The 27249-nt window shown below is 47.8% G+C and overlaps 1 protein-coding gene across 1 annotated transcript; it reads right to left on the bottom strand.

The window, feature by feature from the left end:
* Positions 1-396: 396 nt before the first annotated feature.
* CA1H13orf42 (chromosome A1 C13orf42 homolog) lies at positions 397-25877 on the bottom strand. The gene is made up of 4 exons (XM_025925078.2): positions 25128-25877; positions 5892-6039; positions 3394-3634; positions 397-2227 (listed from the first exon to the last, which is right to left on the bottom strand). Exons 1-4 carry the CDS (start codon positions 25542-25544, stop codon positions 2053-2055), a joined length of 981 nt encoding a protein of 326 aa, XP_025780863.2. The 5' UTR covers positions 25545-25877; the 3' UTR covers positions 397-2052.
* Between the last annotated feature and the right edge of the window lie 1372 nt (positions 25878-27249).

Raw genomic sequence — 27249 nt, forward strand, 5'->3', positions numbered from 1 at the left:
ACTACCATTGTTTCTCAGGGAGCAGCTGATTGAATAACTGCTCAATTCGTGGGGGAAGAGAATCAATCACATCAGCTGATTTTACTGAATTGACTTTTATTGGCGTGAATCTTATTTCTCTTAAGACCTCAGTAGACACTATCTCAGGATTCCCTAGACAAAGCCCAGATCCTGCAGTGTATCGCCAATTTCAAATACCTAAAATCATCCCAAAGACACGCCAGCCTTCTGTTTCTGAATCATGGCATTTTTCAGGCAGTCTGTGTATAGTCTCATTAAAGACAAAAATATACAAAATGGGAAGCAAGAGAGGAAAGCATGGCTTCGTGTCCCATAAGCAATAAATGCTAAAAGAAAAAAAAGATCAAGACTCCAAACATCCTTTCTGTCCTGTTTATTTTTTTTCTTATCTGTAAAAGCAAAATGTACACAAAGTCTTCACCACATAATGTCAGGGTCGAATCTATGACAAACTGTAGTTTGATAAGAGGCAGGGTAAAGAGACCTTCATTCTGAACTTATCCTTAGCAGTGAACTTTTATTTGTGGGGCTTCAAAACAAGGCCACATTTGGGGGAAAGGAAGATACGTGGCAATATTAACTTGGTGTGCTTTAATGCAGTTTATAAAACAAATCTCCCAAACATTTATTTTTCAGCCAAGCTTCTGGCTAGAGTGGGCTTAGGATAAGCAACAAAATGAAAGAGATCTCCCAAACATTGACCTTGGCACTCAAAAGGAAAATAATAATAAAGACAAGTATTAAAACATTTCCAGTATATTTTCATCCGAAATGTGTTGATATAAAATGGCTAAGAATGCCACATAATTTTTAGTTTTTTTTTTCTCATAGGAGTTTTAAATACTTAGATTCAGATAGTCAAGTTCACATAAATAAAACATTCTTTATAAAAAACTGAACAATACAACCATCATTACATGGGCCTGGCAGAAAGAAAGCTCTATTCAGTTCTCAGAGTGACCTTAGCCTAGAGCGTCTTGGGCTTAATTTAGATTATTGGTTTGTCCTAGTCTGTCTCCCTCCTTTACCCCCAAGAGCACTCTGGCATTTCATGAGCATGTACCAACTGGACGATTTCTTTCTTTGTAAGAAAACACCAGAAGAAGTAATAGGAATGAACAGAATGCAATGTGTTCTCCAGAACAGTGGTTCTCAAACCCGAGCAGGAAAAAGTATGTGAGAAGTGCAAAGAATATATTTAAGATGTAATTCTAATTCAGATAGTTACTAAAATCACAAATCCTTCCTAGTCCAAAAGAACTCAGGGATGCTGATTTTCCTCTTAAGTGGGAGGGGAGAGGCACAGCCGGCCATAAGCTGGTCATATGGGCGTCTATCAGGATATTCTGGACGATAATTAGAAGAAAGCCCACCACCTGTGGGAAGGAGAGCTGGGTTTCGGGGCTGGAGAGATAGTGTGGTCCCAAGGCAGGGCCCTGGCACACTCTTTCCCAATGCCAGGGCACTGGCCCCATCTTCCGTGTAATCCAGCAGATGTTTCTAGAAATGTCTAGAACCGTGAAAGTGTTAATGCAGAAGGAGGTGCTTCCTGGACCGTGTTCTGCACAAAGGGAGGCAACCTCTGTGATCAGGGTATTCCTGAGCCCCACAGAGACAGGAGCTGCCTTTCTGAAAACTTTGGCCAGAGATCCAGGGGTGGGCTCATTTCCTGTCCTGAGCACAGTGTTAGAAGCCACTCGGACAGATGCACAGAGAACTGAAACAGGCCAGGGGAGACCAGGGAGTGAGTCTGGATACTCCCACTCCCTGCTGGGAGACCCGCCGAGCTGTAACTACCTGCCAACCTGCCATGCCGGGAAAGCCCAGCTCCAGAGTCTCCTAGGGCAGGTCCTCTGGGAGACCGCGCGTGTGTTTGGCACTAACCGGGCACCGGCGGGCAGTGCTGATGGGCTCGTGGGCTTGACTTTGTTCCAACTTCCATTTTTGATTCTGCCAAACACCTGTGCTGCCCTGAAAGTAGCCACCTTCTCAGGGACCCAGCCTGAGCCAAACTGAATGGCCGGAAGGGCCTCAGGGCACTGTCCGCTCCCACAGCTTCTCTCGAAGCAGCCACTGCCCTTTGGGGTTCTCTGTCTCGTGGTAGTCCTCCCCCGGAGACACCAGGGACTCCAGGCCAAAGAGCTCCGCATCCCATTCCGTGTCTTCTCCTGAGAAGTGGAGGAGGATCTGTCTGGGGCTCCCCAGGCTGGAAGGGAGGAATGAGGCAGAGGGTTTAAGTCTGGCTTGGCCGGCTGCACAGAGAAGGCATGCTCTGATCCACTATTCCAACGGAGACCATCAGATGCCCCCCAGGGCTGGGCCTTGTGGCGGACAAAGCGGTATCATCATGGGGGCTGGACCCCAGACTGGTCTTGAAGGGGAAGGACGGATGATTGGATGATGAGCCCTGGTTTCAGTACGTCCGTTACATAGTCCATTGTTATGGGCGGAAAGCGCTATTTAGAAAAGCTCTGAATCCATCAGAGTTGAATGGCTCTTGTACAAACCCCAACCCAGATAGACCCCCTTCTGCTGTGAAAGGTGAGGTCCCTGCAGCATGGGCGGCAGTGGCCAGAGCAAGAGAGCACTGACCGCTCCAAGTGAGTAGGTCGCAGGAATTTGGAGGCTAAACATGGGAACTCGTCTCGGGAGAGTTGGATCTGGAGGGAAAGAGGCCGAGAGATGGTGGCGAAGTGGCCAGGGGGAGCCCGGCCAGCAAGAAGTTCTCCAGCTAAGTCAGGTCAACCAACGCCTTTCCAAGGCAGGGGCGTCTGGTTAGTCTGGTGTTGGTTCCCTCTTGGCGCTTTGCCCTCCTCAACCCCAAACTCCCATAAAAAATTCGTAGCACACAGGGTGTCCGTGGCCCTGGGGGGTGACAGTGAAAGAGGGTGGCACAAAGCATGTGGGCCAAGTAGGCCAGAGGCAAGGCCAGCAGATCCAGAGCTGAAGTCACAGGGAGGAGACAGCAGTGAACCAGGCTGGAGTTTACATACAGACTAGGGGAAAACATCTTTTAATACTCTTAACGTTTATTTATTTTTGAGTGAGAGAGAGCGCACGAGTGGAGGAAGGGTAGAGAGAGAAGGGGACAGAGAACACGAAGCGGGCTCTATGCTGACAACATAATGCGGGGCTCGAACTCATGAACCGTGAGATCATGACCCGAGCTGAAGTTGGACGCTCAACCGGCTGAGCCACCCAGGCAGCCCTAGCGGGGAAAAAAAAGATCTTTAGCCAAGATCTCCTTCCCCCAAAATCTGTAAGAGTAATTTTTGGTATATAGGACGGGGACTCAAGGCACCTGAAGAACCACCCCAGGAGTCTGGAGGACATGAAAACGTCTTAGTTATACCATTTGGTCCAAGCACTTACTCTTTTTTGCAGGCTTTGGGCTTAAATTTCAAGGTGTTGAATGCCCCTTCCACAGCCTTGGGCAAGTAAATGGGGTGCCTCTCGAGCCTCCTCTGAGTGCCGAAGGTCCTGCGCTCCACGCTCCTTCGAAACTGGCTATCTGTCACGTGCACGGTGTGCCCAGCAATGTCCTCAGAGTGCCGGCGTGGTGCCCGCAGGATCCAGTTGGAATGCAAGCTGTGCTCCCGGGAGCTGGTGGCCACTGGAAGAGACAAGCAGGGGCCCGGGAAGGAGCAAGAGAGGGTGAACCAGGCTGAGAACCCACAACAAATGCCTATATTACAACAGCAGATTCTTAGAAAGGCTGGGAAAGGCAAGTGAGAGGGGGATGATCTGACCCTGTAAAGATAGGGTAGGGATATGGTGGGGTATTTATGTGTCCATTAAAAATTAAGACATACATCTATGTTTACTGACATGCAAAGACAACCCGTGATGTATTATAAATGGTTAAGTGAAAAGAACAGATGACAAAATGGCAGAGGTCCTATTGTTTTTAATTAAGTGAGCGTGTGTGTGTGTGTGTATATGTGTGTGTGTATGTTTAAAACCTTTTGGAAAGGAAAGACATAGACCAAAGTTTAACAGTGGTTATTATCTCTGGGTGGTAGTGTTACAGACCATATTCTTTACTTTCTTTGTATTTTGGTGTATCATTTGATTCATTAGATTAACAATGAACGTATAGGGCTATTATTATGAGAGAAAACCATAATGTCCTTTTCATTCAAAAATCGTGGAAGGTAACACTTGCATCCTCAGTGGATTTTGCTGTTCTTTCGCCAGCGTCCTGGGTTTCCAGGTCCAACTCCCAAGAGGAGGGCTGGCCTCCGTCAGGGACCGAGGGGCTGCAGTCCAGGAGGAAGGTGGGCAGATTAGCCTGCAGGGCACAGTGAGCCTGCGGGGGAGGTGGGGGTAACCTTCTGTGAAATCCCACCAAACCCAATGAGAACCTGAATTTCACAGATATAGGTCTTTTGGGCCCGGAGCAATGGCAAACCACAAGAATAGGGTCTTTTGAGCATTAGATAAAAAGCTCAAGCATTGCTTAGTATGGGCACCAAAAGCTAGCACCTCAGTAACGGGGGCCAGGAACCCCTGAAAAAAATTGCCATCAGTTACACCAGGGAGAGCAAGTCAAAGATTAAAGAAGCTGACAGGGCGCCTGGGTGGCTCAGTCGATTAAGCGTCTGACTCTTGGTTCCAGCTCAGGTCATGATCTCGCGGTTCATGAGCTGGAGCCCTGCATCAGGCTCCGCACCATCAGTGCAGATTCTCTCTCCCTCTCTCTCTGCCCCTCCTCTGTGTGTGCTATCTCTCAAAATACAATAAACTTAAAAAGAAACGGACCGTTAAGTAATGGAATTTAAAAGCGGGCTGAACTCATGAATGTGATTGAATCGTTTGCTTTCCACCAGGAGACAGCCAGTGAGTGACACACGTTGGCAAGGAGAGAAGCATCACCCCCGGCCCTCACCTCACTCTCTCTCCAAAGACCCAGGCTGGCCTAGGCGGGCTCCCTGGCCCTGTCCTGCCCTGCGCGTCCTCAGAGTGCTGACCCCGAGGGCGTCAGAGGGGGTGCTGGGTGAAGCGGGGACAAACCAGACGAAGGATCAGTCAGCCCAGTGTGGACACTGCCAAACTCGCTCAGGCAGAGTCGACAGACAGTTTTTTAAACAGTTTCTCCGTTTCTTTTTCTTCTCTTAAAACAAAAACTGTAGTGAAATACACATAACATAAAATTTGCCGTCTGAGCCGTCTTTCGGCGTGCAGTGCAGGGACGTGGAATATACTCATTTTTGAGGGACAGCTGCCCAGTCCTTCTTCGCCTTACAACGCTGAAACTCTGTCTTCACACCCATATAACACCAGCTCCCCCTCCAATCCCCTTCCTTTAAAGATTTTACTTTTTATGTTTTAAAAAAAAAAATTTTTTAATGTTTATTCACTTTTGAGAGAGAGAGAGGGAGACAGAGTGCTGGTGGGGGAGGGGCGGAGAGAGAGGGAGACACAGAATCCGAAGCAGGCTCCAGGCCCTGAGCTGTCGGCACAGAGCCCCACGCGGAGCTCGAACCCACAAACCGCGAGATCATGACCTGAGCCGAAGTCGGGCACTTAACTGACTGAGCCACCCAGGCGCCCCTCCAATCCCTTTCTTGACTCATTTGTCGCAGTTGGGGCCAGTGGACTGCCAGGGGTTTTTGTCCAAATATGGCTGCGAGTGTTGTAGGGGTAGGCTGGGTGCTGGCCGCTGGCACAACTAAAGCAAAGGGCCCCGAGGAGAAGAGCGAGCCCCAGGCTGGGCTACAGAGTGCAGGTGCGAGTTTCCCTCTAGTGGGAGGTGAGATTCCTGGTAGCTCATCTTCTAGCCACACCAGAGACCCCCCCCCCCCCCCCGTCACACACCCCCAGTCCATCCTCCCCCCCTCACCTCCCCCCCACCCCCGGCCAGCACTCACCGTCAAAGTCCACATCCTCATTGGGAGGGTCCGCCTCGGCAGCCCGCGGCCGCTTCTCTGTATCCAGCTCTGCAATGATGGAATCAAAGAAGGCCATGGCCTCCGCCACATCCGCGCTGAACTGGGAGTATTTCTTTGCGGTTGCTTTCTGCTAGAGGTGAAGGGCAGGAGAGAGAAAGTAGCCTGAGCCAGCCTCTGAGCACCCACACGCAAGCAAACCACAACCGCTGAAAAGAATTCCGTGCTGCTGAAACTAAATGTATGTGAAGTTATGAATTTGCAGAACTTAAAAGGTAAATTTGAGTAAGTGCGCTGTGAGGGGAAGGTGGATGTCCCTGCTCCACGATTGCATAGGTCAGTGGATGTCCAGTTACCTCAACGAGAGACAAATAATAAGATCTACCTCTTTCTTGCTCAGGGACTGTTACTGACCTGGAGGCAAAATACTTAGTCTTCCTTTGGCCTTTTCCCCTGCTGATAAACAGGGGATCATTGAAGCTCCTTCAGAAGGCGATGAGACATTCGCAGTAGGAAAGAAAGGGCAAGATGTACTGGAAATGCTCTAAAAGAGTTGTCAGTACCTAAGGTGGCCAAATTTGGACTCAAGTCATGGAATAAACTGAAAAGAAATTAGCATGATTCTTTGGAAAGTATATGGAATAGAGGTGCCTGAGGGGCTCAGTCAGTTAAGCCTCCAACTTCGGCTCAGGTCATGATCGCACAGTTCCTGAGTTTGAGCCCTGCATGGGGCTCTTGTGCTGACAGCTCAGAGCCTGGAGCCTGCTTCAGATTCTGTCTGTCTGTCTGTCTCTCTCTCTCTCTCTGCCCCTCCCCCACTTATGCTCTCCCTCTCTTTAAAAAATAAACAGTAAAAAAAAGTGTAAGACATAATAAAATACAGAGTTTAAAAGAAGTCTACTGAGGGGCGCCTGGATGGCTCAGTCAGTTAAGTGTCTGACTTTGACTCAGGTCATAATCTCGTGGTTCGTGGGTTCACGCCCCACATGGGGTTCTGTGACGACAGCTCAGAGCCTGGAATCTGCTTCAGATTCTGTGTCTCCCTCTCTCTCTGCCTCTCCCCCACTTGTGTTATGTCTCTCTCTCTCTCTCTCTCCTAAAAATAAATAAAATGTAAAAAATATTTTAAAAAAAGAAAAGTCTACTGAATGCCTCACTGGGTTCCAGGCTCTGTCCTGATTTGTTCTCCTTCGTGATCTGGTTCATCACCATCATCTTCACAACCTCCAAGGACCAACATGGAAATTCAAGCACCATGGCGGACCTCCATGGAGAACTCACAACGAAAGGCACAGAATCAGCATGTGAACTAATAAGCTGTCTGAGGAATTTAAGAACTAAGAAAACTCAGAGAGGGGGACAAAAGGGACAATGTGTGTTAACCTGAGCTGTTTTCACCATGTGTAGAGTTATTTTAGGTGAACGTTTTTATTTATTTTTGTTTTATTTGAGTATAGTCGACACACAATGTTACATTAGTTTCAGGTGTACAACATAGTGATTTGACAAGTTTATACATTATGTTATGCTCACACAAGTGTACCTACCATCTGTCCCCACTACGTCACTATTACACTATTATCATTGACTGTGTTCCTGTGCTGTGCCTTTTATTGCCATGACTTACTCATTCCAGAACTGGAAGCCTGTGTCCCCCCACTCTCTTTCATCCGTTTTGCCCACCAGCCCCATCCTTTTCCTCTGCCAACCTTCAGTTTTTTTCTCTGTATTTCTAGGTCTCAGTCTGCTTTTTGTTTGGTCATTTGTTTTCTTTTTTTTTTTTTTAATTCTACATATTAGTGGAATCATATAGTATTTGTCTCTTTCGGTCTGACTTATTCACTTAGCATAATACCCTCTCGGTCCATCCATGTTGTCTCAAGTGACACATCTCATCTTTTTATGGCCATGTAATATTCCAGTGTGTGCGTGTGCGTGTGTGTGCATGCACGTGAGCGTGTGCACACACATACCACATCTTCCTTATCCATTCATCTATTGATGGATACTTGGATTGCTTCCATAATTTGGCTATTGTAAATAACGCTGCAATAAACACCAGGGTGCATATATCTTCTCAAATTAGTGTTTTCATTTTCTTTGGGTAAATACCCAGTGGCGGAATTGTTGGGCCGTATAGTACTTCTATTTTTAATTTTTTAAGGAACCTCCATACTGTTTTCCATATTGGCTATTCTAATTTACCTTTCTAGCAGCAGGGTCCAAGAGTTTCTTTTTCTTTACATCGTGGCCAACCCTTGTTGTTTCTTGTCCTTTTGATTCTAGCCATTCTGACAAGTGTAAGGTGGTATCTCATTGTAGTTTTGATTTGCATTTCCCTGATGATGAGTGATGCTGGACATCTTTTCATGTGTCTGTTGGCCATCTGTATATCTTCTTTGGTAAAATGTCTATTTGTGTCCTCTGCCCATTTTTTAATTGGATTGTTTGGGGTTTTTTTTTTTTTTGGTATTGAGTTGTATAATTTCTTTGTACATTTTGAATATTAACAATTTATTAGTCATATCACTTGCAAATACCTTCTCCCATTCAGTAGGTTGTCTTTTTGTTTTGTTGATGGTTTCCTTTGCTGTGCAAAGGTTTTTTTTTTTCTTTTTTTAAATGTTTATTTATGTTGAGGGAGAGAGAGAGAGAGAGCAGGAACAGGCAGGGGAGGGGCAGAGAGAGAGGGAGACACAGAATCCCAAGCAGGCTCCAGGCTCCAAGCTGTTAGCACAGAGCCCAATGCGGGGCTTGAACCCATGAACCCTGAGATCGTGATCTGAGCCAAAGTTGGATGCTTAACCCTTGAGCCAGCCAGGTGCCCCCAGACTGGTCTTTCTTTAAATTCATGACTGCAAAAAGTTTTTATCTTAAAGTTGATTTTTGCTTTTGTTTCCATTGCCTTAGGACATATATCTAGAAAATTGTTGTTACAGCCAATGTCAGAGAAATTACTATCTGTGCTCTCTTCTAGGGTTTTTATGCTTTCAGGTCTCACATTTCGGTCTTTAATCCATTTTGAGCTCATTTTTGTGTACAGTGTTAGAAAGTGGTCCAGTTTTGTCCTTTTCATGTCGCTGTCCAGTTTTCCCAGCATCATTTATTGAAGAGACTGTCTTTTCTCCATTGTGTGGTCTTGCCTCCTTCATCGTAGATTAATTGACCATATGACCATCGGTTTATTTTTGGAGTCTCTATTCTGTGCCATTGATATATGCATCTGTTATTGTGCTATACGTGGGCATTTTTAAAGAGGGGATGGTATTAAAAGTGAATAGGATTAAATTACAGACTGGAATGTTGGGAACTAAAATGATGACACCTGTATGTACAAATACAAGATGTTGGTAAAATGTATGCATTTTGTAGTACTAGAAAACATTTTTAAATAGAAGGAGTTTTTCCTTTTTATATTTGTAAGGTGCTTTCTCTGGGAAAATTTTGAAGCAGCACAACATAGAGCTGAATCTTCTCTGTTAAAAGTGGACAACTATCCACATGTCCTTATTCCTCCCCCTTCAACAAGCCCACTGAAGTGAAAGAAGGGAGAGCGGGAAGAAGAAACCCCTAATGGCAGAAGAAGAGAGGGGCCATCGGGGAAAGAGAGATTTCCAAAAGCTTCTGGCAGTTGCTAAGCAACTGAAGGGGAGAGCTGATGTAACAGACCAAAGGGACCAGCCCTCCAGAGCATCATGGGTCAGGCAAGCACCTAAAAAGGGTACAATTTGACCCTCGGGAATGGGAAATGCACCAGACTTGGCAACACCAGGTTCACCAAGGCTTGGGGGTGGAGCGCAGGACTAAAATTTGAAGGGCTGGTTGGCAGTCTGTGTGAGCCCAGCAGGCCACATCACTGTGCACCCTTCCTGCAGGCCGGTGATAGGAGGGCTCATCTCTGATGGCAAGTCAATATTCTTGTCCTGTCTGTGTTTCTTCTTACTGGTCTCTCAGCCTTGAATATTTCACCGAGCTGGTTCCTATTCATCCATCAGGACTGGCCGGGTCAGCTCATTCTCCAGGTAGACCGCCCCTCTCCTGGACGGTTCTCTCCTCTAGGCTCTATGGTCCTCATCCCGAACCTAATTCTTCTACGACACATATCATTTTGGAGATTTTTTTTGTGAACTGAACGAGTGAGAAATGATGAATGGAGAAGGCCACACAATCTGAACCAAACCCCAAAAAGAAGGATAAATAGTATTTAATAGGAGTGCAAGGTCTGTAGGTCTTTGTATCTCAGAACCCACAGAGAGGGCGCCTCTGAATCTCTGGCAGCAACTTCCATCAGTGTTTGGCTTAATGCAAGTGTCTCAGCCTTACATGTGAACATTGCATTCTTTTTTCGTGGGGGGTCTCCCTGCAATATGATCTAAACTCTTCATTCCGCAGTGTCTCCAGGAAGTAGACTTTGGCCAGCAGCTCAGAGCCACCTGGATCAGCTGCTTTCATTTACTAAAGAGTTTAGAAAAGAGTCAGCTTTGGTGTCTTAACTAACAAAGGCTCAGCAACCAATGAGATCACCACCGTTAGTTACGTTGATATGTGTCCTTGACTGTGGCCTCTTGGACATCCCCAGAATCTTGTCACGTACTGTCCTTCGAGGATCACATTTACAAATTAAGAAATCAATCACTACTATATGTATTACCACCTTAGCCACTGTGCTTTCTGTCCATCAAAACTAGTGGACGGGGGCCCTTTTACCTCCACACGTGTGGTTCATTCCCAATATTCAACTCTATTGCCTGTTTCCAAAGCCTCAAGCTTTAGGATTTGAGACTGAGGTCTCCTTCCCATGCCTTGCCCTTTCTACCAGGCTGAGGAGTGATTGCCTTGCGGGGGCAAATATGCCTAACAATGCCGCTCTTCGGCCAGCCCTGGAGGGTCTGCTCTTTCAGGTCCCCCTTCTGGGGTCTCTGCCGGGCCTTCCAATGCGCTGCCGTTATAAAACTTGCTTCTGTTCAAAGAGCTTCTGGATCCTGCAGTGTCCGGAGAATGAGACATTGGTGACATTATCTGTGGCTGACGCGTACAGACCTGTGTGACCAAGTCTCATGCTAAAGGACAGCTTCTCCCACTTGCCCCAACTGCCTTCAGCAGTTACCCCCAAACCCTTCATGGAATAAAGTAGGAGCATAAAATAAAGACAAATGAATAAATAATTGATTTCCTTCCTTCCTTCCTTAGCCCTGTCTTCTGTCCCTGCAAGTGAGAGCAGCATCCCTGGAATGGGTCTGAGAGACTGGCCTGGGAGATGGTGATGGTACACCTCTCCCTCACCCCCGTCGGGGTGGTTCCATAACAGGTGAGCCCAATTCCAGTTGGACATTGGAATCTCCTGGGTGCTCTTAAAGAATGCCTGTACCTGGCCCTTTCCCAGACCAGTTAGTTCAGACAATCAAGTGATTCTAATACACAGCAGTTGAGACCCACCACTCGATGGCAGTCCCGGCATCAGGGACGGAACAAGAGCACCCATGAATCCCCACCCCAGGGTCTTATTTAGGATAGAAATCTTACATGCCAGTCTTGCACCCTGGCTCTGCAAGAGCCGGCAGGAATGTCTCTATCGAGACAAGGACACGAGGGACAGGACTCCAAGGGATAGAGCACAGGTCATCGAAGAAAGAGGACAGAAGCCCTGGATTTCAGGGCCCAGGTTCATCTGTGTCCTCCGCACACAGAGGGCCAAGTAGAGGGACTCCATCCGCCCTCTGCTCCTGTGCCAACAAGGAGTATACAACATCCCCCACAGGGGTCTACCCAACATCTACCTTTCCCCCCCAGTCCCCAAACTTGACCTAAAATCACCTCCTGGGGAGGCATTCCGTCTCCTTGTATTCATGCAACTTTGTTTGCTTCCTGGGTTTAATGTTTGCCATTCACCCTCCGCTATACTTCATGTTGCGTCTATGCCAAGTTTCTTGTTTCTCCCTCCATTGTTTCTGACAATGTGAATTTATACTTGTGTTTACCCACTTTTTTCAAAAAAAACAAAAGGTAGCCCACACCATACCTCTGTAAACATCGCTTTCTTCACTCACTGTGTCCTGAGGATGCCTTCCCAGCAGTAGACAGAGACCCTCCTCATCCCTGGTAGACTACCTAGGGCTCCAGTGTGCAGACCCACCATCAAAAGAAACCACGGTCTCCTGTTGTCAGATCCTTGGCTTCTTCGTAATCTTTTGCTGTTCAAGGTAGCGCCATATGCATACGTCATTTTGCGTTTTGCCAATAATACCCCAGCTTGGGGTAGGCTTCTAACTGCAAGCACTCAGCTCTCTGTGTCTGTGCCTTCTGGAGAGCATGGTAAGCAGCAAGTGACCTGGCAAGCCAGTTACACAGGATTTGGTCCACAGAGTTCCTGGTGTACCTTGGAAAGTACACTTGTACATGTCTCCAAATGAATGCTGCCGTGAGTTTTCTGAGTACCAAGGCTAAGCTCCAAGTCTGGACTCCCTGGGCCTTTTCAAGTCCTGGTTTAAGCCCAGACCGATTCTGGCTGTTCGTTTTTGCCTTCCCACAGCTTCCATGGGCCTCTACTAGAGGCCTCTAAAGAGGCCTCTTTCCACCTCTACTATCACATTCTCTGTAATAGCACAAGAGTGGCAACAACTGAGGTGCAGGGTTCAAGCTGCAGACTAATATCGCAGCAAAATCTACTTTACGAGGAGGTAGTGGGCCATGAATCGTCAGCACCCCTGGGTGAGATGCAATACAGTTACTGTTCCCTCTCTGAACTTGAAAGGCCAGGTACAAAAGGATTGCTTCGCTCCCAGTCTTGACTTTTTTTCTAGCCCAGAATTTTTTTTTAATGTTTATCTATTTTTGAGAGAGAAAGAGAGACACAGAGTGGGAGTGGGGGAGGGGCAGAGAGAGAGGGAGACGCAGAATCCAAAGCAGGCTCCAGGCCCCGAGCTGTCAGCACACAGCCCGACACGGGGCTCACACCCATGAACGGTGAGATCAGACCTGAGCCAAAGTCAGACACTGAACCGACCGAACCACCCAGGCACCCCTCTAGCCCAGAATTTCTTAACTACCTCTTTGGAACGGTTTCCTATTGCACCTGCTTAGGCCCCAGTTCACAGGGCTCATGTTCCTTCGCTCTCGGCCCCACAGCAGCCCCAGGGAGAAGGAACCCGGTGTGAAAGCATCCGGATTGCATTGCCGACTCCATTCCCATTTGCCTTTCACCTTCCACCTCCAGCGGCCTTGGGGTTATCATTTTCCAAGCCTCCCTGAACCACGGCCCCCTCACACCAGGCCTGGGTCTCAGATTACTTTTCCCAGATAGAGACCTTGGCATTTTCCCAAACCAAACTCCACGGCAGGTCTCGTTTAACTTCTGAGTCCCCCAGTGCAGTTTATGATATTTTTTCTGCATTTCGTATCAGCTGCCACCCTGCCTGGATTCATCTGCCATCTGGGTACCTGGGTTTCTCCGATTTGTTATTTTTCTTCTGGGACCTCTCAGTTCTTGTCTACAAGAGGTCTGGATTCTACTAATTGACCTTCCAGTTGTAAACAGCAATCGTTTGTCAGGGGTTAGAGTCGGGGGACATTCTAAACCCACCCAAAGCCACGAGGGCCTCCACTAAACATCTACCTTCCTCTCACTTGTTTGCATGTCCCCTTCACATCCTCAGGAGGGCCAGCTCCCTTTGGCAGACGGAACTAGGCATAGCCTGTCTATGCACATGTCCTGTCTGGAGTGGATAGTCCACTGCAGCACGTTGGGTTATGTCCTCAGTAGCACACTAGGCCAGGGATCTTTAACCTGTTCTTTGCCAATGCTTTGGCAATTAACACTCACAGATAAGACTCTTGGGACAGATGCTCTCCACCAGCCACTGCCCGCATGAGATAGGTTGCAGGATATACACAACTCCCACCACTCCGACTGAAATTCTACCTGTTTCTCTGCCAAGGAACGTCAACACACCAGTGTGGTTCAGACAATGATGGTGAGGACCGCAGCCTGAGACCCTGGGCTGTGTCCGGGCAGACAGACTGCCTTTTCACCTGTGAATGCTGAGTACGTATTTCAGTGCTTGGCACAGGGTAGTAATTATTCACTGAGTGAACGAATATATGCTGCCACATACGTGCCATTACCTAATGTTTGCATTCTTGAATCAGTTTGCATGTTACTAATGTGTCCTTTAGGATTCAACTGGCAAATTTTAAGAACTCCGTACTCCTTATTTTTGTGGAGTACTGATAATACTCTCTTGAGCATATAATACCTGGGAATACGGATGTCAGTATATCACAGTGAAATTTCCAGGATCAAATGGGGAACTAGTCTGGATTGGAGAGATCATTTTTCCTCGGGCCATTCAGCTGGGTGAAATTAAATACAAAACAGCTCAAGTTTATCCACAAGCAACTTAACATTACCAATAATAATAATAATAATAATAGGGGCGCCTGGGTGGCGCAGTCGGTTAAGCGTCCGACTTCAGCCAGGTCACGATCTCGCGGTCCGTGAGTTCGAGCCCCGCATCGGGCTCTGGGCTGATGGCTCAGAGCCTGGAGCCTGTTTCCAATTCTGTGTCTCCCTCTCTTTCTGCCCCTCCCCCGTTCATGCTCTGTCTCTCTCTGTCCCAAAAATAAATAAACGTTGAAAAAAAAAATTAAAAAAAAAAAAAAATAATAATAATAATAATAAGCTTTTGAGGCCAAACCCTAAAATCTCTTACACATCTTCTCTGCCTTCTGTAATCCTTGGAATGGATATTTAAGACCAAGTCCAAACTGATACTTACCTTATCCCTTTTATATTCCACCAACACCTAAGGAAGTGTGTACCCATAATCGAGGCAGGTTGTAAAGAAAGAATGGGTGTTTATGATACATAACTGAAGCTTTGAGAAGCAAAGAAAAAGCAACATGAAAAAGTATAATCATTGAAATGTAATTACATACATACATATATCCACATACCTGTTTTCAACAGATAAGCTAAATGGCACGCTTGCCTGAGCTGGAGAAAAAAAAATTGGCAAAGCAGACAAGAGAGCTGAGAAAGTCAGCCCAAAGGGATAAAAAGCAGGAAAAAGTTCGTCACCAAGTCTAGTGTAACTCCGCTTTGGCATTACCTGTCATAACCACACATTGCAATCGTTTTGGAAGCGTAGCCTCACATCTTCTGCCTTTGACATTGGAGATTGTAGACTCACGGGCTCATAAGCTTAGTCTTTTTCCTCACTGCTTTTTCATCTTTAGACCATTGTTTCTTTTGCCAATACCTGGTAGCCGCTCACCTTACGTGTCATCTAAGTGACCATTCCACTTGAACAAAACACGGAGCGAAAAAATTGGCTCACAATTATAAAACAGTTAGACGCCTGATTAAACTGAACTAATAACCTTGATGCATAGTACAAAGCATACACGTGCAGCCAGTGAGCCATTACAATCCAGTGGGAGAAGGGATGGACTTGTCAATAGACGGTGTTGGGCAACTTTGCCATTTGGGGAAAATTCAGGGTGGATTCTCACTTCCCCCTTCATGGCAAAATACATTGCTGATTGACAGAAGGGTTGGGTTTTTAAAAATGGAACTACCAGGGCGCCTGGGTGGCTCAGTCGGTTAAGCATCTGACTCTTGGTTCCGGCTCAGGTCATGATCTCTCGTCTTCGTGGGTTCAAGCCCCGCCTTGGGCTCTGTGCTGACAGCACAGAGCCTGCTTGGGATCCTCTCTCCTTCTCTCTCGGCCCCTCCCCCACTCATGCTGTCTCTCTCTCTCAAATAAATGAAATAATCAGAAATGCTCAATGAGAGGGAAAGAATCCACAAAATGCAATGTTAACTAAAAGGAGATTATTAAGAAGTATATGGCATAATCAAATTTAGTACATTCATACATACACATACATTAGGGTTGTCACATTTAGCAAATAAAAATATAGAGCAGCAGGGCAGCCTGGGTGGCCAAGTCAGTTAAGTGTTCAACTCTTGGTTGCGGCTCAGTTCATGATCTCACAGTTTGTGGGTTCGAGCCCCACATCAGGCTCCTCACTGACAGCGTGGAGCCTGCTTGGGATTCTCTCTCTCTCCCTCTTCCTCTCTGCCCGTCTCCCACTCACACTCTTGCTCTCTCTCAAAAAACAAAAACAAAAACGAAACAAAACTATAGGACAGCAATTAAATTTCAATTTCACATATAAATAATGAATAATTTTTTAGTATAAATACGTACCAAATATTGCATGGACATAATTATACTAAAAAAAAACTCCATCACTTATCTTAAATTCAAATTTAAATAAGCATCCTTTGTTTTAGCAGACAGCCCTAATATACATATGGGCAAATATACAGGAAATAAATGATTGGGAGAAAATCTACCTAAACATTGTATAGTGACTAACTCTAAATAAGATTCCAAGTTGTTTTTATTTTATTTCTTACACTCTTCTGCATTTTATAAATTTCATCTAATGAGCAAATATAATCTTATCATCCAAACATTTTTTTTTAAAGTTTGCCCAAAGTGTCCTTTTGATGGTGAACTCTGACCCATTACACACTGGATGTTTTCGTTATTAGGATGTGATTCCACATAAATATGTTCAAACTATATTCTACGCCTCTAAAAATAAGAGATACATTTGCACTCGGCGAAAGCAACAGAACTACTACTTTTCTAGATCCGCCACCGAATTTTGTAACAACTTTCTTCTTAAACCTTCTTAAACTACAGTCGGAGTTTCTCAGGTTGTTGCTTTATTGAATGTCTGCTACATGCTTCGAGCCGTGCAGGAGGTTGGAGATAAAAAGGTAAACAAGACACAGTGGCCCCACTCAGTGAGCTCATGGCCAGTAGCAGAAATAGCCAATGAACAGACAAGTACAGTGCTGGGTACTGAGTGCTGAGTGCTGGGGGCTGAGTGCTATGTGTTGAGATGCGGGTCAGACACAGGAGGAGGGGAAATGTACTGTCTTAGATTATGGATGTGAGAAATGGCTTCCTGGGGATGTGCTTTCTCTGCTGTTGAAAGACAAGAAGGTAGCCAGGTGTACAGGGTGTGGTTGGAGAGGAAAAAAGGAGGAGGAAGTTATTATTTCTGGGCTGAGCAAACAGCACATGCCTGGAAATTAGATTGGGGAATGTAATTACCCGTCTTGTGGTCTGACTGAGAGGGGCTACAGGAATTATACGCTTTGTTATCAATCATTATTATACTGTTTGTCATCTCGTGGAGAGCTCTGCCAAGCAAAATAGAATATTCTTTGCAGCTCATATCGAATTAGTAGTGCCTTTCAAATCTGCAAACCAGACTTAGGCCAGGTGATAGAGACTTTCCCAGTAACTGATGCTCACAGAAAACCTGCATTTTAATATCACCGTTTGCATAAAGTCTTCCCCACAGATCTGAAAAATAATCCCTAGAGGTGTGAAAACCGATCTAGAACCTGCTTTCTATCCCATATGACATTATACAGACATATTATACACGGGTGACTTGGAGTCTTTTTAGATGAATTGGATTCAGCTCCTCCTGCCGTAGAGGAGAAAAAAATCTTCTATTTGACGTGGTCAAAAGTTGACATGGTCTTATTTGATGAGGCAGGATTGCATGGCCTCAATAGAAAATTGATTCTGAAAACAAACTGTTGCCAGAATAAAACTACTTTAAATAAACATCAATCACTTTGGGCAGTCGTCCTCTAGGATTCCATTGGCTCTTTTCAAACCATTGTAGCAGACGAATTTTTTTGGCTGGGGTGAGGTAGGGAGGGTGAGGTAGCGTGCAGGGACGGGTGTGCATTTGCAGCCAGTTCGTTGAGGCAGACACATCAGGAATCCAAGCTGCTCAGAACTAAATGATCCACAGGAGAATTAATAACATTTCTTCTGGCCGTGGTGGGGGACTGACATTCCTGGCCTCAGAAAATGCCTGGCCCAAATCATCTGGGCAGTGTTCCATGGGGCACTGCAACCTACCCCCAATGGCCTCCTTGGGCCAGCCTAGAGTGTGTGGCCAGCCTCCCTGAGCTCTTCTCTGTGCTCCACCTAGACTGGCACCCATTTACATGGCCCAATTCTCATACAGGGAAGGATGCCTGCTGTTTCCCTGTTTATCTGGCCCTAATGGTGTGGGGAGCTGTCCTCAGTGAGGACCCCAAATGCTAACAAGCACTCTGGTCAGAGTTAGCCTACTCTCAAACTGTCCCTCTTCACCACCCATCAAAACCCAGGCTCCTCCACTGTCCAAAAGGAAGGCAGTTCTGACACATGCAGCAACATGGATGAAACTTGGAAACATGCTGAACGACAGAAGCCGGGCACAGGAGGACAGATACCGTATAATTCCATTTATACGGGATGTTTAGAGTAGGAGTAGCCAGAGAGACAGAAAGTAGAATAGGGCTTACCAGGAGTGGGAGGAGCAGGACAATGGAGAGTTCTCGTTTCTTGGGTAGAGACTTTCTGTTTGGATGAAGGAAAAGTTCTGGAGATAGATAGTTGTGGGCTACACAACACTGTGAATGTGCTTCATTGCCAGTGAATTCTACACTGAAAACATGGCTAACGTGGTAAAGCTTTCTAAAGTTTATTCTACGAGAAAAGGCTTTTATCTTTTAAGAAGTAAAGAAATAATTGTCAGACCTTGTATAAAAGCATTCTCCTGATTCCTAAATGAAGTCTTTTTAGAGCCTCCCTGACCTCTTAATGGATTCATTTTCTGGTGTACTACTGATATATTTCATAAAGTGTTCTAAGAAATATATTAACTCAGGCTTAATAGTCTTCTGGGTGAATTATTATGGGCTTATGTAAACAATCATTTGGAGAAATTCATGAAAAGCTAGTGTGAAGAACTCTGGTTATTGTCTGACAATTTAGCAATTTGAAAGGTGCCCACATTTCTCTTTAAAAGAAATTTACATAAAATCATCCAAAGAGAAACAGTCAATTTCTTAAGAATTCATTAATTGCAATATACTTTGTTACTCATAATCAGGACACTAAAAAGCACTCACTTAAGGTGCCAAGAAGTGCCATGTTGAAAATGGTAAATATTATGTTTATTTTGCCGCCCACACACACAAAAAGCCGGAATGGGTGATGAAATGTTCTAGAATTAGTGGCGATGGGTCGCACAACTCCGAATGTACTAACAGCCACTCAGTAGTGCGCTTTAAAGGGTGAGTTTCATGGTATGTAAATTAAGGCTATTATTTCAAAAAATAAATCCAAGCTGAGAGAAGTGGTTTTTATGAGGAGTGGAAAGAGAGAAGTCAAATAACCCAGAGCCCCTCCCAGCAGCTGGAAGAAATTTCCTAGAGAACCAGGGGAGGGGAGAAACACAGAGGCAGAGGCCAGTCATGTCCCAGGCAAGACCCCAAAACAGAGTGAGAGGGGAGCAACTCACTTTCAGGGATGCGGATATGAGAGGGAAAAATAGCAAGAAACACAACAGGACAACTCTTTACTTTTTGCAAACCTTCTTCTCTTGTGAGTGTTCCACGTCTTCAGAGGATTTGGACAAAGATCTTTGGGAGGGCGTGGGGTTCACCCACACCTCTTGCATCTGAATTCTCTGCTGGGTCCAAATGGGACGGGCAGAACTTAGGTACCCAGGCGCCATTCTCTGGACCCTCACTAAGATGCAGCACAGGGCTGTCACAGCAGGGGTTCCGAGGAGTCACCACCAGAAACAGGTGCACTGGTTTAGTGCCTTAGCTTTCCCACAAGAGTGACCACCCATGAGGACAGGGACTTTGACTTGCTTGCCTGTATTTACAACAGTTCCTGGCACACACCCTGTTCCTGACAGCAATATGTATTGATGGAGAATGGAAGGAAGGAAGGAAGGAAGGAAGGAAGGAAGGAAGGAAGGAAGGAAGGAGAGAGAGGGAAAGAAGAAAGAAAGAAAGAAAGAAAGAAAGAAAGAAAGAAAGAAAGAAAGAAAGAAGAAAGAGAAAGATAAAGAGAAAAGGGAGGAAGGAGGAAAGAAGGAAGGAAGGAAGGACGGACGGACACGTCTGTTGATGAGTTGTTATGTAAATACGATTGAGGGTATTACAAACCACATCACACATGGTTTTCTCATCAGGTCCCATATGAGCAATTTGGGGACTTAAAGCTGGGGAAAATCTCCTTTCCACTAACCAAAGGGTACGATTGTTCCTCTCAGAATTGTTCAGTGAGTCCAGCTCTCTTTTCTTTGTAGCGTCCAAGAGGTGCAGAGCCAGATCTAAAGCTCATCTGTAGTCGCTGAGTTAGCTGTACGATCTGTGTAGTCTTTTGCGTTTTTATGTTGATTTTCTGTTGGTGTTTTAGTCTCTCCCAACTTGTCAGTTTCTGCTGCTACTCTTTCTGCTGGTATGGGGCTCACCTGAGATACTTTGTAGAATGAGTTAGAAAGAATGAAAATCTATTTCTATTGAAATGATTTGAGGGCACATCCGTCCCATCGTGAAGTTCCCATTGTAGCTGTGCTCACGCTGTTTCCCCAGCCTTCTTCCTCGTACGAGAGTAGGCACTACAAACTCAGGATTTCAATGCTACAGAGGCCAAGAATAAAAATGGACTCAGAAGTAGCCATGTGTAGGGAAGGGGAAGGGAGATGGAGGGGAATTTGACTCATGGATTGTGGGGAGGAGAGAACTTGATACATGCCTTCTGGGCGTGCTTCTGGCCGAGGTTTCTCCTGGACAAGGGAATACTAAACCATCCAGCTCCCATGAGAGAGCTTTACCCTAGCACAAAATCCAGGCGGAGTAGGACGCGGGTTCCTCTCCGATGACTCCCCTTGACCCAGGTGTGCAGGATAGAGAAACCTGCTTACCTCATCCTGAGGTGCACACTCCCCCATCGATGTATATTATACAAGCTCAAAATACGTTTTCTGATTGAGAGGCGCTGTGGCTACATTGACCAGAGTGTGAGCTCAGACACCACACACACTGGGTCTAAATCCTGGCTGTCTCTTCATCAGGTGCACGACCTCACATAAATCGCTTACTGTCTCTGAGCCCGTTTTCTCACCTGTAGAATGGGCTAATACTCCACATATTGGGTTTAGAGGATGATTAGAAGTCAGGAATAGTTGCAGATTGTTCCTAATGGTGCCTGGGCTGTGGCAGAGGAGCAGCGGTGGTGGGGGAGGAGGGCGGTGTGGGGAGGAGATCAGCACTACTCGTCTTCACTGGCAGGAACCCTCAAGGTGCCCAGGGCAGGGGGTTGAGTGACTTTACCTTACTGGTTCAGAAACTCTATGTTCCAGGACAGGACCCATTTCAAATAGGCTCTCCTTCTGCCACATGAATTTTGCACTGTGTTGGAAATTCTTCTTTTTTTAATGTTATATTTATGTTTGAGAGAGAGAGAGAGAGAGAGAGAGAGAGAGAGAGAACGTGAGTGGGGGTGAAGCAGAGAGGGAAGGAGACACAGAATCCAAAGCAGGGTCCAGGCTCTGAGCTGTCAGCACAGAGCCCAAAGCGGGACTTGAACTCCTGAGCTGTGAGATCATGACCTGAGCTGAAGTTGGACGCTCAACCAACTGAGCCACCCAGGTGCCCCAGGAAGAACATCTATTTTCTTTTTTTTTTTAATGTTTATTTATTTTTGAGAGAGACAGAGACAGAATGTGAGTGGGTTAGGGGCAGAGAGAGAGGGAGTCACAGAATCGGAAGCAGGCTCCAGGCTCTGAGCCATCAGCACAGAGCCCGATGCGGGGCTCGAACTCACAAACCATGAGATCATGACCTGAGCTGAAGCTGGACGCTCAACAAGCTGAGCCCACCCAGGTGCCCATGTGTCAGAAATTCTAACACTTGGACATTTACACAGTGAGTCTCACACTATAGCTCATACCCAAGACTGACACAAAAGTCCTCAGATGTGGGGTTTTTGTTCTGATTTCAAATGTTGCAAAATGTGTGTTTTGCTCACTTTTGTAATCCTCTATTCTGAGGGAGGAGCAGATTGTCACAGAGCCTGGCCACGACCTCCCCCATGCAGGGACCCAGGAGGGGCTTCCACACCCACCCCAGGCGCGCCTCACTTCTGGCCTGTGCTCACTTCCTCCTCCCATCTATCTACGTGGGTACATCCAGTCTCTCTTATCTCCAAGGCGCTGGGACCACAGACCATTTGGCACCCTGCTGCATCATGCCTTAGAGATTGTTGACATTTCCACAGGCCCTGCTGGAATGCCTTGACTCTGGGGTGTCCGAAACTGTGGGTCTTGACCCTGTAGTAGCCTGAGAAATAAAGTGACTGTGTCATGACCAATGTCAAAAACAGACAAGAAGACTATGGAAGGTTTTGAAAAAAATCAGAGGACCAAACAGAGAACAGGAACGCGTGCGTTTCATGAAATGTTTGTTTTGGTTGTTATTGAGTCAACTGGGTCAATACCTAAACGATATTTCTTGCTGGGAGTTTTAAATGGAACAGCCTAAAAGCCGTTATCTTTCCGGAAAAGAGAGACGGACAGGGGACCTTAAGTTCTGTGGCCAAGGCCGGGGGCTGGTGTCTGTGGGGAGGGAGAGGAGTCTGCGTGGTGCCGTGATGCCCAGAGAGCACTGCCCGCTCCCTACGTGGGGGCCAGCCCCTCCAGGATCTACGCACGGAAGACCAGACTTAAAGTTTACAAAGCATCCCTAAGTGACCAAGAAGCATTCCTTGTTGCGCCCTGCGGACAGAAAAACAACGAAGAACCCGTGTCCGCTTCCTCAAGCACCCCAAGGTCGCCGCCGTCCCCCAGAGGAGACGCACATGCTAACCCGCCACAGAAGGAGGGGATAAATGCCAGAACACAGATGTGTTTAGACTAATGGAGGAGAAGAGAAACGGCTAGTTCTGTGGAGGGCTGGCCTCTTTTCCTAGGGCTGTCAGAACAAAGTACCACTAGCTGGGCCGCTTAGAGCGACAGAAACTTACTGTCTCAGTCCAGAGGCCAGAAGTCTGAGGCCACGATCTTGTCAGCGCAAGGCTCTCTTTGAAAGCACTCCCAGGTCCCACCCAGCTTCTGGGGGGCCCTCGGCTTGTGGCAGCCAACTCCAGACCTCGCCTGGGGGTCTCCGTGTGCACGTGTGGGTCCCAACTTCCCCTTCTTATAGGGACCCCAGTGGTGTCACATTAGGGGCCCACCCTAATGCCTGCAATCAATCTAACTAACTAATTACATCTGTAACCAGCCTATTTCAAAATAAGTTTACTTTCTGAGGTCCGGGGCGGGGGCGGGGGGGGTCAGGACTTCAACACACGATTTTGGGGAGACACAAGTCCACCCACAGCAGGGAGTCAGGGAAGCGAACGGTGTTCGCCCTGAATCTGAGCATCGGCAGGCGTTTTCTACCGACGCAGGAGGTCCTATCAGATGAAGTTCTGGAAGAAAGGAGCTCTCTGGGCCCCTGCCCCTGCCACGCACAGAGCCAGGCAGCCACGGGCCACACTTGCTAGCCACGGAGATGGCACCATTATTCCCCCGGCGCACCCAGCATATAGCTCTTTCTTGAGGAGCCACAAAGGAGACCACTTGTCTGCAGGTGGCTCAAAAGCCCCCCACACCTTGCATTTCAGAGTTGGTAAACACTGGACCACCTATGTCTGTCACAGGCAGGCTCTTGCTTTTTCCCCACAAGGTATATTCTCATTTCCATTTGTATGCTGCAGAAACCGAGGCCCAGAGGGGCCAACAGGCCCACAGCCGGTACATTCAGAACTAACGTTCAGTTTTAGCTGACTGCCTTCAGAGCCAGTTTAAGACTTGTTTTTTTTTTTTTTTTCTGGTTCCACCATGGCAAGAGGTACCTCCTGAGGAAGTCCACGCTTCGTGTCATTCCCTTGACAGCCGTTCCCATTTGGCCAGAGCTGGTTGCTCTGCCCCTCAGCCCTTCTTGTATCTTCAGACAGCTGAACTAGAAGAGGAGCGCGTGGACATAGGGAACGAGGCTTTACGAAGAGAGAACCCCATCCCTTCAGGAAAATGCAGTGCCTGGAGGGAATCTAACCAGGGCCTAGACCCCTCAGGGTATCGAAGCTGGAAGGGAGTCCAGAACGCGCTGCAGCCCTTTCTGTCATGGGAGGTGACCCCGAAGGGAGGGGTGTCTGGCTCCCAAATCTGCAGCTGGCTGGCCACAGGGTCAGTCCTGGAACGGAAGGCTAGGTACTGGGACACTGACCTACTTTGGGAGTTGAAGTGATTATTTCAACTGCCCACCCCGGGGGCAAAATACAGACAGTTGAAACCAGTCGGGCGAGGCCAAGCCCTAGGGATTTGGGAGCAGGCCGATCAGTCATTCAGCGTTAATGAGGCTTGCTCAGCTCACAGGACCCACTGGGGGGAAACCGGATGTGGGAAAGACAGGTCCGCTCTGAGCACCTTAGAGTGCAGTCGTCAGGGAAGCAATTGATGGGAACGTAAAATAGCCTGAAACCTCAGGCATTTGAAAAAAAAAAAAGAAAAAAATTGAGGAACGAAGGAATGAGTCCCCTAATGAATTGGAGGCCCTATCAGAGCAGGTCACCGAGTCTCGGCTTGCTCTGCCGTGACATGGGAGTTTCTCCCACCTGACCTTCCAGAATTACTAGATGGCTCCAAGAAAGATGATGTGTACAAAGACCACAATAGGTACGAACAAGATAACTGCCAGTTACTTCTTGCACTAATTTCCCGCATGGGGTGCCCGGGCCTGAAGCCTCCAGGGCCCAGCAAGGCAGTCTCCTGGATGTCACGGGCCCTCGAGGCTGTGCCTGAGTCCCCAGCACACCCGGGGCCCAAGGTGGAGGTGGAACAAGTCCCCCAGTTGCTTGGCTCCCCTGCAGCCAAACGCCTGGTTATTGAAAACCATCTAGGTCTCATGAAGATGTCACTTTTCCCCAGGGATTTTTGGAGGCCACGCGAGCGCTCTCTCGTCCATAAAGCGGGCGGTAAATGACAGAGGTACGATGCAAACGCGGGACCCCCTGGCACCGAGGCCCAAGCCCTCCCCGCAGGCTGCTCTGTCCATACCGCTAACTGCTCCTCCCCTTCACCTCCTCCCGGAAAAGAAGCAGCTTGGGACCAGCCACCCTTCCCCAGTTGGAGGAGGTGGCGGCAAAGCCTCTCAGGATGACTGAGGCACTGCTCCGAATGTGCAGACTCGTTAGGCTGTGTGTGGATGGGGGCGGAGAGACCAGGTTCCAACTCGCGTCCGAGGCTCTTGGATGAATTCTCATCCAGAGTGTACATCTCGACAGCACTTACCTTTCTTTCTTGGGAGGTGGACTGGCCAGGGGCCTTTTCCGCCCTCTTGGAAGACTTGGAGGAGGTAGAGGAGACGCCCTGGGCGCCGTGCGGCTTCAGGTCCTGGAGGCTGCAGAGGTACTTCTTCCGCAAGGCCAGCAGCTCCTGCAGGTACTGCAGACAGTCCTGGGTGCGGGAGTACATCCACGCCTGGTCCCCTTCCTGCTGCAGGTAGTACAGGCTGGTGTCCATGCTGCCGGTGCTTTTGTATTTCTTTAAGGACTCGCTGAACGTCTCCCCGTGGTCCCCCACCACGTACACGGAGCTGCTGAGGGTCAGCCTCACCGCGGGGCCGGCTCGGTCGTAGAAGGCACTCTCGGCCACCTCCGCCTTCCTCTGCGGGCCGGGGTTAAAGAGAGAGTGTAGCTTTCTGAGCATGGTGCTCGATTTCCCTCTGCGGGTGCCTTCCAGCCGCCTGCGCCCTGCCACTCGATCTAGCTGGGGGCAGGGGTGCCAACGCACGGGCCTCCCGCCATCCGCCTTCCAGGAGGCCTCGGGTCTCTGCAATCCCAGAGAGTGTGGGCTCGGTCAGGCGGGCAGCCGGGGCATCTCTCGTGGGGGGGACGTTTACATCCAATGACCAAGATGCCATCAACCACCCGGGAATACGAGGACGTGCCCTGGGAGTTTAAAAGCAAGGGCCCCGGCTGCCTTCGAGCACCACCGGATGCAAATACCTTCCGTGCTCTTCCATCGAAGGCTCCAGCTGGATGCGGAAAGTGTGGCAAGGCTGCTTCTGCTCAGCTGTTCTCCTTCCTGTTCGTTTTCCACTTCTGGACGCGGTCTCACTCCGTTCGATTTGATCTTGGCGCGGACCTTCACATCTCCACCTTGGCCGAGCTGGCTCTGGTCCCGAGCGCCTCGCATCCAAAATGAAATCCTCCTTTGCAGAAACACCACGAAGCCAAAAATCGTGTGTTGCTTGAGGTAAAATCCAGTCCCCTGAGAGAGGCCAGGGTGGACGCGGCCAGGGCCGTTGGCAGGAGGCTCTCAGATCTTCGATAAGCTGGGCCCTGAGCAGGCATGCGGGCGTCCTGGAGGCGCCTCACCCTGCAGTAACGAGACCTCGCCACGGTTACCGGATAGCAGCCCATTGTGGAGACAGGAGGATTCAGATATCGGGACAACTTTCTGCACAAAAGCCTTAGTGAGCCGAGGGTGGCCGTGTACACGGGGCAGTCCCCCGTCCTTCGGCTTGAACACATTTTCATTTCCATAGACTAGTCATGATCAGGCATCAACTGCTTTTCCAAGAGCATCATTTGAATACATTAGAATCTCAGGGATGTCCCCGCTAGGATCTTTCTCCGGCAAATGGCAAACGTCATTATTACGTTCGTTTCTCCATACAGTCTATTTCTCTCCCTTCTTTACTCGGAGGACTAACGCCTCTAAATCTCTAGCACAGGCATTTGCTGAAGCTGGGACAGCTCTTAGAGGAAGACGATGAGACCCCAGACACCGAATGGGAAGTGTTCCTGGATGTGTGTATCAGCACGGTTTATTTTTGCCAGACTTTTGTTCTGTTTGTTGGTTGGTTTGAGAGAGAGACAGAAAGCGTCAGGCATTTTGTCAGACACTTGGAGAGGTCTGTGACACAGAAACAAAACTAAAATAATGTTTATATCCTGCTTCAGAGCGATGACTATGCTTTTTGAAATGCAGCTAGCAGAGGACATCGTAAGTATCTTCGTACTGAGCACGGGTTCCGTGCGTGGCATTCCAGACACGATGTTGACCCTGTGACCCCATGCCCCTGAACGTGCAGGAGCACTTAACGTTGTACAGTAGCAGAGGGCATCAGGGCTGATCAAGTGCCTCCACACACATTAATTTATCGAACTGTCATGGCTTCCTTGGGACAGAAGTGTCCTTTCCATTGTCATTATTCGTCCTCAATTCACAGGCGAAGAAAGTGAGCCTGGAGCAGTTGGGAGACTTACCTAAGGTCTAAATTGGTGAGTGAGAAACTTGTCCTCAGACTCAACCCTCCTTCTTCAAGCCCCACTGCCCCCTCGGTGCCATGGACTCATGACGTCACACGCTCTGAGGTCTCTGTCCTGCCCATTTCTCTGGCTCCGCA

Source organism: Puma concolor, chromosome A1, assembly GCF_028749965.1.
Source record: "Puma concolor isolate L17-30 chromosome A1, mPumCon1.1.hap2, whole genome shotgun sequence".
Lineage (NCBI taxonomy): Eukaryota > Metazoa > Chordata > Mammalia > Carnivora > Felidae > Puma > Puma concolor.

Bases quoted from the DNA above. Each gene is read 5' to 3' on its own strand.
- CA1H13orf42 (XM_025925078.2), bottom strand. From the start codon at position 25,544: ATGCTCAGAAAGCTACACTCTCTCTTTAACCCCGGCCCGCAGAGGAAG. The intron at 6,040-25,127 runs GTAAGTGCTGTC...CACCTCTAGCAG, and splicing joins CCACCTCCCAAGAAAGAAAG to AAAGCAACCGCAAAGAAATA. The intron at 2,228-3,393 runs GTAAGTGCTTGG...CCTCCCTTCCAG, and splicing joins CCCAAAGCCTGCAAAAAAGA to CCTGGGGAGCCCCAGACAGA.